This window comes from Accipiter gentilis, chromosome 16 (assembly GCF_929443795.1).
Source record: "Accipiter gentilis chromosome 16, bAccGen1.1, whole genome shotgun sequence".
NCBI lineage: Eukaryota > Metazoa > Chordata > Aves > Accipitriformes > Accipitridae > Astur > Astur gentilis.
The window spans coordinates 4,799,736-4,814,106 of record NC_064895.1 but is presented as its reverse complement, the minus strand read 5'-3'; the positions used below and the strand labels follow the sequence as shown (position 1 = coordinate 4,814,106).

At 42.4% G+C, this 14,371-nt stretch overlaps 1 protein-coding gene across 4 annotated transcripts; it reads left to right on the top strand.

Annotated features, from left to right (window-relative positions):
* Positions 1 to 4,660: 4,660 nt before the first annotated feature.
* Positions 4,661 to 13,927, top strand: TMEM14A (transmembrane protein 14A). Of its 4 annotated transcripts, XM_049819425.1 has the most exons (6): positions 4,963 to 5,065; positions 5,957 to 6,033; positions 6,418 to 6,503; positions 8,267 to 8,368; positions 12,225 to 12,312; positions 13,317 to 13,927. In XM_049819425.1, the coding sequence occupies exons 3-6, from the start codon at positions 6,428 to 6,430 to the stop codon at positions 13,354 to 13,356; spliced, it is 306 nt and encodes a 101-aa protein (XP_049675382.1). In that variant the 5' UTR covers positions 4,963 to 5,065; positions 5,957 to 6,033; positions 6,418 to 6,427; the 3' UTR covers positions 13,357 to 13,927. The 4 variants fall into 4 exon arrangements, with proteins under 4 accessions (XP_049675385.1, XP_049675382.1, XP_049675383.1 ...); XM_049819428.1 differs by lacking the exon at positions 5,957 to 6,033 and having other exon boundaries at positions 4,661 to 5,065; XM_049819426.1 differs by lacking the exon at positions 4,963 to 5,065 and having other exon boundaries at positions 6,370 to 6,503.
* Positions 13,928 to 14,371: the final 444 nt, after the last annotated feature.

Sequence of the window (14,371 nt, the reverse complement as noted above, 5' to 3'; positions counted from 1 at the left end):
AAGCTTGCCCATACTGGACCTGAACAAAGGTCCAACTAGCTCATGCTCCTGTCTCAGTGGCTGCTGGTAGGAGAGAAACAGCAAGAACAGTGGGCACAAAGTGATGTCTAGGAAAGATTAAGGACAGGGCATGCATATATGAACTTTCATCCTAAAACTTTCCTAGCTTCAAATTATTTTTCAGCCCAGGAAGCTGCCTTGGGGCATATACAGGTTTTAGGTATGCCTCGGTGTGTCTGCTAGAATTTGGAAAGGGGAAGGGATCCTGTGCCTCTGTCCTTCAGTGAGCTGTTGTCTAGAAAACTCTTGTGTCTTCAGTGTGTGCAGCTGAAAACAGACCCCTCTATACCAAGCACATAGTAGTGAGAGGTATCAGAGATCTGATGTCTATCACAGGATGCCAAATATTAGGGCAAGGGTCTGAAAATACACACACAAACAAAAATGCCTCCTCCATCCCAAGAAACTTTCATCTTCATGAGTTGTTTTCAATCAGCTGAAAACATCACACAATGATGAACAAGCCACTTCAAATGTCTCTGAAATCCTTTGGGATTTCACTCTGACTTCCTGAACCGCTTTAAAATCCACATACTTATTAAGAAAGATGGGAAATTTGGGATAACTCAGACGCAGAGCACAGCTAGTGGTCCTAATCTGGATTTGTTTAGACCAAGGATTCCTGAGATACTGAAGAGAAAAACCTCCATTTCTTCAGGAGATGGAGTCTCAGCTTTTGAGAGCTCAGCTAGGAAAACCAAATTGCTACACTGATCAGAACCCCAGGCAGTTTAATCACTCGCTCTTAACATCTGCTACAACCCTTTGATCATGCCTGGTGGGCAGAAACAGTTTTACCTATGCTCTCCCAAATCACTGCATATCACAATCACATTCTTCCATTTCATTCCCATTAATCTCTCCAATATTAAATGTAGCTAGAACCTAATTTCACTGGAGACCTCACACTAAAATCATGGATATTGTCAGCTCACAGTAAAATTGGGTATTGTCAGATTCCAGGGCTCACAGGTAGGTTTCTGTGGGCATGTACCTTATTTCAGTGTTTGCTAGCTTGCTGAAATGCTAGTTTGTTGGATTCAGCATCTGGGAAGATTCCTGAGATACCACCAACCAACCATAATTCTGAGTTGCATTTCACTGAATTTACCAAGAATTTCAGTCAGTGCCATACCATAATGCTTTCTCACAGGCAAAGTTGCCTGAAAAGTCAGAGGAAATGCACAGCTTCAGGTTATCTCACTCCTTCTTGCTGATGCCTGCAGCAGCCTTCCCCAGCCTCCCTCCCAGCCATGCAGTCCCAGCTCTTCCTTTGTGCCCTGATGCTTGCTAGACCCTCCTGACTTAACTAATTGAAACAAATGACTGATGGAACTAATCCAGCAGAAAGCTACGTATTTTTCTGCCTGGTTATCTTTCTGCTGGGCTACTGAGTTGACTCAGCCATCGAGGACTATAGAGAAGGAGAAAACTCATCAATTACTGCACAAAATAAGGGACTGGAAAGAAGAATTGGAAACAAAGAGGCCATTTTGGCAGCAGTGAGCTGTTAAATTTGAGACCATCTCCTGTGAAATCACTGCCCAAGAACCTATCTCTTTTTCCTTTGCAGGCTTCAGTCCATGTTCATATATGTTTAGTTCACAAAAAAGGCCTTAGTTCCTGTGGCTGTTTATTAACGTACATGTTCTGCCAGATTACTTCGTGGTTATTCTAAAGAGCAGTATCCCTGCTTTTTACTATTTCATTGAATTGCCAGAGATGATTCTGGATCTAAGTTTCATACTAAATTTTCAAGGAAGTGACACCTCAGGACTGAAGGGTATTGACACATAAAAACAGCCCAATGAGGCTGTAGATCAGGCTCCTCAGCCTTTTAAAACAACCTTCTATTACTTCAACACCACTGCCCTTCTCATTGCTTATATACCTATGTGTGTACATATGAAAGCTTACAGAATTTATTTCTAAGTTCCCTTTTTGTACCGGAACATGATAACTGACGTTTTCCTTATTTAACTACAGAGTATTAAACCAGAGACCTCTGAATTGGCACCTTAAAAACTGTATTTTGCTCCTCTTCCTTTTCCATAGTCTCACCTGATGAAAAGAACATCTTTTGCACAAAAATCTTCCAGAATTACAGCTGTCTCAAGGTACTTAGCTGCCCTTTTTTCCCCCCACTCAGGACTTCTTCTTCTGTCTCCGGTATTTCAGAGGCACTCTTCCATTCTACAGATCCTTTCTGGTATCACATTGTGTTCTGGGATAGCAGTTAGCATTAAATCATACTTGAAACTTACAACTGTGAGTAGCCTTTAGTGTTAAAACAGGAAGACCAACAAAAACCACAAACAGCTTACGGCAGGAGACAGGTCTTTTATGCGATTCATCCTGCCAACACCCTCTCTAACAACAGGTATCCTGGGCAGAAATGTTCAAGGGGAGGGAGCTGGGCTGCACTACACAAGCCCCTTAGAGGCTTCTTGTTTTATACAGAACACTAGCAAAACAAGACACAAGCTCAGCCTTTTCCTGGAGAGTGCATACATTCAGATGTGAATGCAGGTGGGCCTAACAAAAGGTCACACGTGATCAACATTGGTGGAATTTTCTCGGGACTGGGCTGTACAATTTTAAGAAGCCTCCACTCAACATTTTTAACCCTTTTTCTCTTCAGGTCACATTTTCATGAAGATGGAAAAATATATCCCTGAAACTAAAGCAATTTACTTGCCAAATTTGAAAGCTGTTTTTCCAAACCAGAGAGATGCTAGAGGCTGTTCAGTGAAATGGTTATGTTTATAATGGACAAAACGATGTATTCTCCCCTAAATTCATCCTCCTAGTTGGCTCAATTGTTGTAAATGAAACTTTCCAAAACCAAATCAAACAAATCATAATACAAAACAAAACAACCAAAACAAGCTAAAATAAAACAGCTGGAAGCAGACATCCAATTTTCCCAACAGGGGAAATTTCAGCTCAGACTGGCAGTTATGAACAGAAACTAGAAAATAGTTCTGAATAGTTCTGAAAACTAGAAAAGAAAGCGCTTAGCAACATTAACACTAGCTTTGCTGCTGGCTCTGTTATACCTCACTGTTAGGACTGAGGGGTTTGATTTATCATGCTACCAACACTAATTTAGTGAGTTCTCCTCCCATTAGAAACCTCCCACGGGAGACTACCTGTGCTGTAAAATACAACAACCATTTCACATCGGACAATAGTGTAAGTAACAGCTTAGGGAAAACAATACCAAATGCTTTTTGTAATTGAAAATGGAAGGGAACATAACAAGCAGCATATAATTACGTGAATTCAAATTTAGCCCAGACTTCAGGGTTATCCAGTCTACTTTAGTGAGGAGTATCATTGAATCAGTAACCACAACTGGTCATTATCCTAGAGGTGCCAAAAGACACTGTATTTGTTGTGCTTTGGAGCCTCGTCAAACAGAATTGCATAGTTTTGCTCTGTTTAATCCACTGTTTATTTTACTGTGCTTTTCAAGAGCCGCAAGTCTCAGAATACTCCATAAAGAAATCCAAGATTTCTGGATTTCAGCTTATGAATCTGCTTTTGGTTTGCATTTTGGAGCTGTCCTGCCCTCAAGTGTCGTATGTTTGTTTTCGAAAGTTCCTGTACCTTAGTCTTCCTTCCCACAGACACTGGAGAGATAAGGAGAGTGGTGTTTTCCACCGAGTAGACAGACTTGGACAGCTCACATGGAGTGGGCTTGTGTCACAGCAGTTAAACACTAACAGCAAGAACAAATAGAACGTTAGGAGTGGAAATTAAATACGTTAACCCTAATGAGAATACTGATTCGCTTTCCAGCAAGCTCTTTGGAGCGGAAAACTCCCACACCTTTAAGCAAAGAAATCTAAAGGAAACACAAGATTTTGGCAGGGATTTTTCAAATGACCCCTGAAGAAGGCAGGTATCCAAGTCCCATCACACGGCATTGTGCATCTCTCCCTGTTGTGGCCATGTTTATGCTCAGCCTGTTCATGGGAATGAGAAGCGTAGGGAATGTCACAAGCAGGCACCCCCGAATTACCGCTGAAGGATACATCCTGCGCTGGTCGAGAATGGCTCACTTGAGAGAAAGCTAAAGAAATACTGCAGAGGGTGACAAAATACGGACACAAATAGCTTGTAGTGGAACAGCTCCAGCAAACGGGGCTAGCAGACAATAAGTCAAGGCGTTAAAATAACCACTCCAAGCAGTTTCATAAATTAGCTACGGGTGTGGTATCTTGCCTGTTGGTTTCTCCCAACAAACAGGTAACACCAGCGTTCGGTCTATGTGCCTGCTCACCTGACTCCATGCAGGCAACCCTCGAGGTTTCAAAGATGCAGGTGAAGAGAAAGAAGGAGAGAGGAAGGGCCCCGCATGTGGCACAGCAATGAGCGCCTGTGGCAGGGCGTCTCTGAGAGGAGACCCTCGCCCCTGCCCCAGACCCTGCCCGGGTCTCCACAGGACGCGAGCCCTTCGGGGACGGGGACAGGGCTCTGCAGACATGACTCTCGTTCACGAGGTCTTCCATCCCCAACGCGGCAGGGCAGGATTTTTAGGCTTAAAAGGCTAAAATAAGCCACGGGATCTTTCCGCTGCCCGTGGAGCCCTGTCAGACCGAGGGCGGGACAAGGAGTCTCAAGAGGCGGCAGGCGCCAACCCCGGAGCTGGGCCCTGCCGCCGAGGGGCCCCGACAAACGCGGCGCGAAGCCCCCGCCGCCCTGCGCCACCAGGGGCACGTCTCCCCGCCTCAGCCAAGCGCCGCAAAACGCCGCTCCCCGCTCCGCCATCATGGCGGCAGGCGCCCTCCTCCTTCCCCTTCTCCGGGGCGCAGGCCCGCCGAGGGGCAGTAAGCCGGGGAAGGCGGCGGGGAGGCGGCCGCCTCGGCGGGACCGCGGCGCCGGCTCCGCGACGCCTCACCGGTGCCCGCCGGGCGCGGGAGGCGGAGCCGGGGGAGGTCGGAGGGCGGCGGGGCGGGCGCGGCGGGACGGGGACGAGGTCTGGCGGAGGGGGGACGAGGTACGGCGGGGCGGCGTGAGGGGCGCCGAGTCCCGTGGGGCCGAGCCGGGGCGGGGGGCGGCTGAGGGATGAGTGGGCCGCGGGGACGGGCGGTGGGGCTGCCCTCCGCGCCCACCTGCCGTCTGGGCCGGGCTCCGCCGCGGCGGGCCGGGGGAAGCGATCGCGGGGCTGCGCGGAGCGGAGGCGGGGGAGGCGTGGCGAGAGGGGATGGGGCCGGCGGCCCGGGGAGGGAGGTGGAAGGCCCCACCCGAGGGAGAGCGGCCGGCCTCGGCCTCGGCCTCGGCCTGCCTGCCTAGGCCACGAAGGCTGGGTGGATCCAAGGCCGGGCTTTGAGCCGTGCCCCTGCCTCTGCAGGCCTCGTGTTCGTGGGCCCCTAAACCCCCCTGTGTTCTGAGGAGCTTACAGCCGGGGGGGGGGGCTCGCACCGAGTTGCTCGCTTTGATGTTAAAGGCTTGACGTGAAATGGTGTGTGCCCGTTCCTGGCACCCCTCTAACACGGTGGTCGAGGACACAGCCGCCCGGGTGAAAAGGAGGATGCACTTAATTAACTACAGACTTTGGGATAAGGAGGGAAAAGGCATATCCCGCCAGCTGGTGGGAGAGAGGCCATAGTGCTGCTGGGGCTGTGCGGCTGCACACCACCGCCACTCACGCCGTAAGAAAGCACAGCTGGGGAAGTGGGGATCAGTACTGCAACAGTAACTTAAATGGGGTTTGGAGGCCAGAAGCCTGACTTCGGGCAATGCGTCGAAATCTAAAGGTGAAACAAAAGGGGTGTAGGCAGAGGTAGGATAAAGCTTCTGTATGCACAGCTTCCTGAAGATGGCCTAGGTTTGTGTTTGGAAACTTTGGGTGGACTCTGAAAATTTGTATTTTTGCCTGGTGTTGCAGGGCCTGGGACATTCCGGTTGAAGTACACCGAGCACGGTCTGGTTGAAAGAGCACTAAGCTGTGCGCTCAGAAGACCTGTAGGTATCCATAGCGTATGCCCAGATCAGCTATATGGCACAAGTGCAACAAAACTGGTGCTTTGGGTGGTGTCAAGCTTTTTGCTTGCACACATGTATTTTTGACTGGGAAAAATGCATGCCACATACATCCCAAAAATACCAATTTCCCCTAATGGAAATACAGTATACCAAGATATGGAGGTCTAAGGAAGGGCAGCAGGTAGTGAAAAGATGATACAATAGCCAACAGACAGACCTCCACCCTTTGAATATTTTGGCACAGCAGTCAAACACGACGTAGGAGAGTCTGGTGTTATTTAGAACACTTTCAGTAATGATTTTTTTTTTTACCAGGAGGAAGGAACTTACTTGTCTTCAGTTGCAATATGTTTTCTTCTCCAGAGTTGGGACCATGGCTATTGACTGGATTGGTTTTGCATATGCTGCATTGCTGGCTGTTGGAGGTGTTGTAGGATACACTCGTAAAGGTGAATAGTGGGACAGCAGGATATGGAAATGAAGCACTTAAGTTTCCTGTCCGCTATGCTTTGTGAAAAAGAAAATTGATGCGAGACATGAAAACTTTGCTATAATGAACACGACTGCATCTTAAATCTATCGTGCACTGCTATAAAGGAGCTGGGTCTCATGAGATTTACTTGGGTCAATTGAAGCATTTCAGGGGTCACTTTTTTCTGTTAATCTAACTGATGAGGTTTTTTTCAGGGCAAAAGGGGCTGTCATGTTATCTTTGGCCTTAAGTATATTTTGGGCCTTCTCATTTCCATTAATCATTCCTGTGTTGACCACAGTAGATGATCTTTGATTAAAGCTTATTTTTTACAGAGGCATCCAGGCTTGATTCTGAGATTTCCAGGTGCACACTGGAAAGAAAACACTTTACCTGTGTATTCTGATTGGGTGGTTAATTATCTCATCCTGTTAGAATTGTGCATTTTCACCCTAAGATAATCAGCCAGGTTTCAGGTTATCGTGTACTAAAAAGCGCATTTTCCATATTTCAGTCATTTTTGTAGTCCTTTCCAGCCGGCAGAGCCCTGCCTGAGCCAAGAACAGCATCCCAGCAGAGGTCGCAGTGGTACCAAGGACGGGCAGGAGGGATCTCTGGGCTGCTCCCCCTTTCTCTCCCACAAAGTGCATGTCCCAGCAGCGCATCAATCTTCTTCGCTGTGGCCATTATCCTTCCTGATTCTTGTGATTCAGGGTCACTGTTGCCCTGCGTAGCGTGCACATGCTTTGCGCTTAAACACATGGCTTTATATCTGACTTTCTGAAAATGCTTCCTGTATTTTTTGTTTGCACCCAGCTGCACTTGCTGACCGTCCCATTCACTTGTTCTCTTCGCTCTTTAGTAGTTGGTCAGTCCTTGTGGCAAATCTAGATATTTTTTTTTTTTTAATTGGTAATGATTTCTGTTTTCTTGCAAATTCTTGATTAAAAATACTCAATATAACAGGCCTGGGAGCTAAACTACGTCTGGGGGTCTGAATTCTTTAATTATAAATGTTTTGGGATGAGCTTAATACAGATAGTGCCTGCTGTGATGATTTGCTTTTAACATACATTACTGAGTCAAATGCCTATTCAGAAACCTAAGTACATTACTGAAACTGTGGACTTTACAAACCAGGTTTGTAATGGCACTGAAAGAAGATGTTGAGTTACTTTTAAAAGCCGTATTTTCATCCTCATTGCCATCTAATTGTTTTTTAATTCTTTATTAATTAAATGTAATGTTGGTGATACCATTTCTTTGTCCAGGACTGATATCAGACTGAAGGGCTTATGACTACATGTGTTGTCCAGTTTACCCTTTATATATATATAGACACATTTCTACCATTTTTGGAGATTCCCAAGTGCTGTAAGATATAGTTAAAATGAACAGACAGTCCAGATAAATTAAAAAAATGCTTCTAAAGGTATGTATGTTAGAGAAAATAGCCAAATTTGGGTTTGTGCTTCAAAGATTGTTTTTCCCAAATTGCAAGTATTACTAGATCCTGATCACCTCCCTCTAATTCAGTCAGCTTTGCCCCTAATGCCATGCAGGAGAATGACCCAGTTACAGAAGTATTACCTCTCTGTTCATGCTGGTTAAGCGAGGTGCACTGTGGCAAAATTGGTTCTATTTCTAAAATATTTGGATAATGTGTAGAGAGAACTACTGTGTAAAGTTTGAGCTTAAAGACATTATATTGAGAAATAACACTTGAATCATTTCTTGCAGGTAGTAAAATCTCTTTAGCTGCTGGTCTAACCTTTGGTTCTGTGGCTGGTTATGGAGCTTACTGCGTAACACGTGATCCAAGAAATGTGAAGATATCGTTGTGTAAGTGTTTTACTACAGTAGTCAAAGGAACAAAAAAACCCAAACCACATGCAGTTCAGGAAACCGCTTTTTAAAAATTCTCTCTTCTATTAAATTTTGAGTATTGCTTTGGTTTAAATGTTAGTTTTTAGAGTTTGACGCTTCAACTTAGCTTGCAAAATAAAAAAGCTTAACTGTGGAACCATTTGCAAGGTAAGATCTTTCACGCAAAGCCAGCAGGTGTGTGTTACGACCCGGCAGTGCCTCCTTTTGTTAGATGGTTACCTAACATTGCAAATATTGTGAAATCCAGCTGAGAAACATGGAAGAGTACTGGAATAAAATCATTAGCGCTACAGATTAGAATGTAATTTGAGAAGTAAAGTAGGTGTGGGATCCAGTCTTGCATAATGTAATATATCCTCGGCTCCCAATGAAAAAAATAGTTTGACTTGGTGTTTTTCCTTTGCTGCTAAGAGACAGGATACAAACTACGCAAAAATTGTCCCGTTAGCTAGTTTGCCATGAAACCCTCAGGGAGGCAAGGGACTACAGTCTCTTAAGGGGGACATCACACAACTGGTTTGCGGTAAGAGCTATTGAGAGCTTGTCTCACTCATGGTTTTAGCAAAGGTGTCTTAGGCAGTGGTTTCACATGCAGAAATGCATTTAAAATACATTTTTTCCAGATAATGTGAGTACACAATCACTTTTTCTGAACTTAGAATTTATGGTATACTGTTCATGCTGGCTTTGTGTTTTACGCGAGCCACAGCTGTAAAAATTTTCATTTCAGAAAAATGTTGAATAGCATTGTTAGCAAAGTATGTTCCCACCAACTGAGTTCTTTAGTAAAGGTGGTAATGGCATACCTGATCTGCCCCTAGATGGCCTGAAATGGGATCTTTCTTTTTTGCCACCATGACCTTGCTCAGATTAAGTTATCCCACTGTTAAAAACAAAACCAAACCTTTTTTGGGAATGAAGACATAGCCTTACATATATGTAAATTTGTAATCATTCAGCATGAGGTGCTTTTAGGTAAGTAGCATATGGTATTGTACTTCTATGGGTCAATTAAATCACTGATTTGGATACAGAATTTGTGGAAGAGAAGACTAATTAAAACTTACTAAATGTTGCCTGTTTCCCAGTTCCCTGGGTTTGAAAGGACTAATACAAAATTTCTGCTAATCTGCTTGTGAATGTCAGATACACTAAAATATTGTCAGTGTTGTGCATTTCATGTAGCTATAGGCAGGTGAGGACTTTCTCTCAACTGGAGAAACGTATATTACTGATTTAACAGAAATTATAGCGATAGAGATGAGAGAGAGTTCGCTACACCTTCCTTGGAAAGTTCTTATTACGTGAAGTAAAAGGAACAAAGACTTTTTAAAGAAGTCTTAGTTTAGAATGTTTACAAAGTAATGTTTTGATTGCTTAAAACATAAACCTATATTTAACCTTGGCTATGAATGGGTGGCCTCTTCAAGGTCCACCTGCACTGAATGAAACAAAGAAGGTGGTCTGAACTGTGATAATTCTTGCCTGAAGTGAGTTAGGAAGTATTGAAACAAAGTACTCTGCCAGGGCCAACCATTCAGACTGGTTTTAATCTCTTCCAGGCTGATGTATCTCATTCTGGAAAAGGGTGTCTTCTGGCTTCTATATACGTAGGTATCTCAAATGAATAAAGAACTCAGTACAAAGACTTCAGAGGAAGGGAGAATTAGACACTTGGAAACATCTACAGGTCCACACCTTAAAAACTGTTGGTGGCTACTGTATCTGCTATTTTCAGAATAATAAGGGCTTTCTGAAATAAAGGTGTATTGCTTTTGTAGAAAATCAGAATGTTTTCACTTAGGCCTAACCTCCTGGAGTGCCAAAAGCAACTAGAGCACAAATGAAAGAAGGAAATTAAGGGCATGGAAGAAAGTGACCACTCTGAACTTAGAAACCAGCAGAGTAAATTGCAATGTAAAATGAAGCAAGTACCCAAACCTTTAAAAGGCTAGAAGATTACATAAAAAGTAAAAAAATCCCCCTCCAAACCCATAATTATCTATAGTATTTGTCACCTGTGAATGAGTCTCCTACAATAATGTAGGTAATGTTTTAGTACAAGACCTTGATAGTAGGGTTCTTGTAACTTGTCCTACATGCAAAGAGTACGTAGCATACAGATACTCCAGGCAAATTTTCTTAGTTGTTTAATAAATTATTCTTTCAGGCATTTTCCCACTCCCCCTGAAATTAACTCTGTGCTTTCTTGAACACTTTAATAAAATTTTATGTGTTTGGAGTAGGCGTAGGAATTCAGACTTCAGTATGCAACAGTTTGTGTTATTCAAAGTGCAAGTCAATGCACCTGATTTATTGAATTTCTGATCTGAATCTGATTTACTGAATTAAATTTGGCTTAATTTATTGAATTTCTTTGGCTGATTTAAGGTGAAACTGTGAATATCTAGCACTTTTGAAAATCGGGTCTAAAAGTTGAACATCTTAAAAACTCACTGGCACATGTGAAAAGCCAGATACTAGTAAATGGAAAGAACAACATTATAGAGTGAACATGCTTTGTCGCTTGTACTTAATTGTAAATACACTCAGGGCTCTGGCAAGACACATACTGTGGGATAGCCCACTCTTCAGACATTCTTGAGAGGATCAAGTCTATGAGACTAGAAAATAAGAGCAATGGATAATGGAGCTTTTTTTTTTTTTTTTTTTTATTTTTTTTGCAGGGTATCTTTAATGATTGCACATGCATAGCTGGTAGAGTTTTGTAAGATGCTTATAACTGTCAGAGCTTGTTTTGTAATGCTGGAGTGAGTTTAAAACTAATTCTTGACACCTGTGAGCACAGGACTATCCACAGGAGTAGACAGTGGAGTTTGAAGAGAATTAGCCAGATGGTTTAACTGCTCCATAAAAAAGGGAAGAGATTTGTGTAACTGCCATTACTCTGGCTGCAAGACTGATAAAGCCCAGCTGCCCATGAGAAGTCCTGCCTCTCTGCCCACTTCTAGGAAGCGTTTCAGGGGACAGTTTTTTAACAAAGCTAGCTATCTTTGCAGTTTTATGTATTCTCATCAGTCTTCTCATTTATGTAGCCCTCTGCAGCCATAGTTCGATATGAAATCCCCATGCCTGATGAGTTCATTGCTACCTCCATTTTTAGGTAAAACTGCTCCAGGAGAAAATGCAGTTCCTTTCATGATGTTTATTCTCTGCTGCTTGCTCTGCATTTGTTGCCCTCTTGGGCTGCCCGCCTCTTGTCACAGACAAGGATGGTTCCTTTGTAGCAAAAGGAAACAAGGGAACTTGGGGTTATGATGAAGGAGATGTTGATAGCCATATTCTGTAGCAAAAGCAAGTGGCAAACCTTCCAATCTGGTTTTTAAGGCTCAGCAAATAAAGACCTAGTGTTCTCAAAAGAAAACAGATAAAGTTGAGTGCTCTAGCCCCTTGAATAGTTAGAAAACATCCGGGCAGTGGGATTTATGAGACTATTCCTGTAATTCAGAATATATGTTACTGTTACAGTGAAGATTCTTCCTACTTTATTTGTATCACCATAAATGTAGATATGGGGGAGTAGAATTCACTGTCTGACAAACTTACTTAGTATCTGTGGAATAGGATTTAGTACTCTGATGCATGTGGAAACCTTGCTTATAGCTGAAAGAAATCATAGCAGTGTATTTTGGAAGAGCAAGAGTGTTTTTATAGACCCTATCTCTGATGTAATGTTTTATTAAATTTCAAGTCATAGCAAAAATAGCAATGACCTTTGATAACTCTCCATGTTCCTGAATGGTCCACTGGGAGACGTGAGAACATAAATATATTGAATTGTCTTTTACAGTTTCAGCTTTTCTTTTGACCATTATAATGGGAATGAGGTTCAAGAGGTCCAAGAAATTAATGCCAGCCGGACTAGTAGCATGCCTGAGGTAAACATATATTGAGGATGTTAATGTAAAGATTTCACTGATTTTCAAATAGTTGCCATTTGACATCTGATTCAAGCCAGTATCAGTGGAAGTTACTATCATCCAGCAACTGTATGGTTTAAGTGAAATTAGTTTGGAAGTCACAGTCCTGTTTCCAGTGAACAGCTTTTTCGTCTCACTAGGCGGATACATCTGATAATGGACTGACTTTCTCAGCACAGAAGGGAGAGATCTGCAATTAAATATTAATGCATATTGATAAGGCTCTTGGAAGAACCTGAGGTAAGCCTCAGTGTTTGCAAACACATGCATAAAATTAGTCATCTAATTTCATACAACACAGTCATCTTAAAAAACACCAACACTTTGGTTTAGAAGTGCTGCATTCAAAACTACTGGAAGCACAGCATCTTAGAAAACTAGGACATTTTTGACCTGACCTAAAAACTTTGGTCAGTATTACTGCAGATTATGATGTTTCTAACCATTCTGACTGCTTTATTGCTGCTACTTGTTTTGTCATTCTAGAAAACATAATTTTCTGTACTTTATATTTTGGAATTAAATTATGGAGTAAATTGAATTTTTTTTTTCCCCAGTGAGTGTGTAACTCAAAACATTTTTCAACTGTAAGTGAAAATCTCACATCTTCTGAAGGAATAACTGTTGCTTTGTTGTTACCAGATTTAATATAACACCATTAACTGTTTCATTCCAGTTACACATAGGGAAGAAAAAAATCAGACGCAAATTGTCAAGATGCAAAATTTAAGAATCGGGACTTAAGCTGGAAAATGTTATTTTCCATTCTGGATCACTTTTCAAGCCTAGGTGGACTGTGTGGCTTAACAGACACTGAGGCTGTAGATTTAGACATTTTAAGATTGCTTACTAGAGGCTCTAGTATCAGGTATTTATGAATGCGCTGTTATTTAATGATGACTTTCACTGGTTTTGTTCATGCACAACCGTATTTATGGGTTTTGTTCTGGGTTTTTTTGCAGCCTTCTGATGATTTTGAGGCTTGTTTTTATGCTGCTGTAGGAGAATTTAGCAACTTAAGAACCAAAGTATGACTGCCGTGCCCACCGAACAAACAGGCAAGCTCTCCATACTTGAAAGACAAGTTTGAACACATCTTACATTGCATTTATCTCTCCTGTAAAAGATCTGTACCTGTTATTTGATTATTGAGATATGCTGATGTTTTGCAAGCTTTTTCTTTTTAAACTAAACTAAAGCATTTTGTGGATGATATATTTTGATCTACTTTGTTTAAGCAGTCCGTTAAGGGATCTTTCTCTGTAAGTTTGATCTGTTTGAGGGGTGCTGAGCGCCCCAAGAAATTGAGTTAGTCTTGCACTGTATCTCTGAGAGAATATATATTAATACATGTTTATGCTAAAAGGTGGATTATATTGAATTATAATTTTGTAGCTTCTGAGATTAAGTAATTGATTCTAATCATATTGTCAATTACTAACCATTAAAGGTGCGGGCCTGTACTCTGTTGCACTAGAAAACCCACCTTCCTTTTAAACATATGTTCTTGTTTCACTGATTCTAAATGCAAAAACTGGTATCAGTGTTCAAATAAAATGTAAAATTTTCAAAACTGCTCAGTTTTTTTATGCAGACTAGTGAGCCATTTTGTCAATGGAACAGTCTGGTCCTCTGCTTTGTACTTAGTACCGGTTTAAAACATGTGCCATGCTGTAAATTCCCACTGCCATGAACCACCGCTGAGGAAGGTTCACTGTCTTGCACAAATAGGTTCTAAACTCAGTCTCAATACTCTTTTAACAGGTTTTGTGCTGTGGTCTCACACAGATTATCTTGCTGAAGTCCTCCTCATAAGCAAAGGAGACTATTCAGGCATAAACTATTCAGGGGTTGAAGTTGCTTTGGTTTGCAGAGAAAATAAATACTCCCTCGGTCTCAAAGCTTGGCTAAGACTCTTCTCATGCACAAGACTGTGTAGCCAAATCATTAGGAAACTGAGTATGGGTGAGTGCACTGTTGAAGACAAAGAGAAATTTTTCTTCAATTTTTTTCATAC

Excerpts from the sequence above, each read along its gene's own strand:
- TMEM14A (XM_049819428.1), top strand. The coding sequence starts at position 6,428 with ATGGCTATTGACTGGATTGGTTTTGCATATGCTGCATTGCTGGCTGTT. Across the intron at positions 6,504-8,266 it reads TGTAGGATACACTCGTAAAG|GTAGTAAAATCTCTTTAGCT; the intron begins GTGAATAGTGGG and ends CATTTCTTGCAG. Across the intron at positions 8,369-12,224 it reads AAATGTGAAGATATCGTTGT|TTTCAGCTTTTCTTTTGACC; the intron begins GTAAGTGTTTTA and ends TGTCTTTTACAG.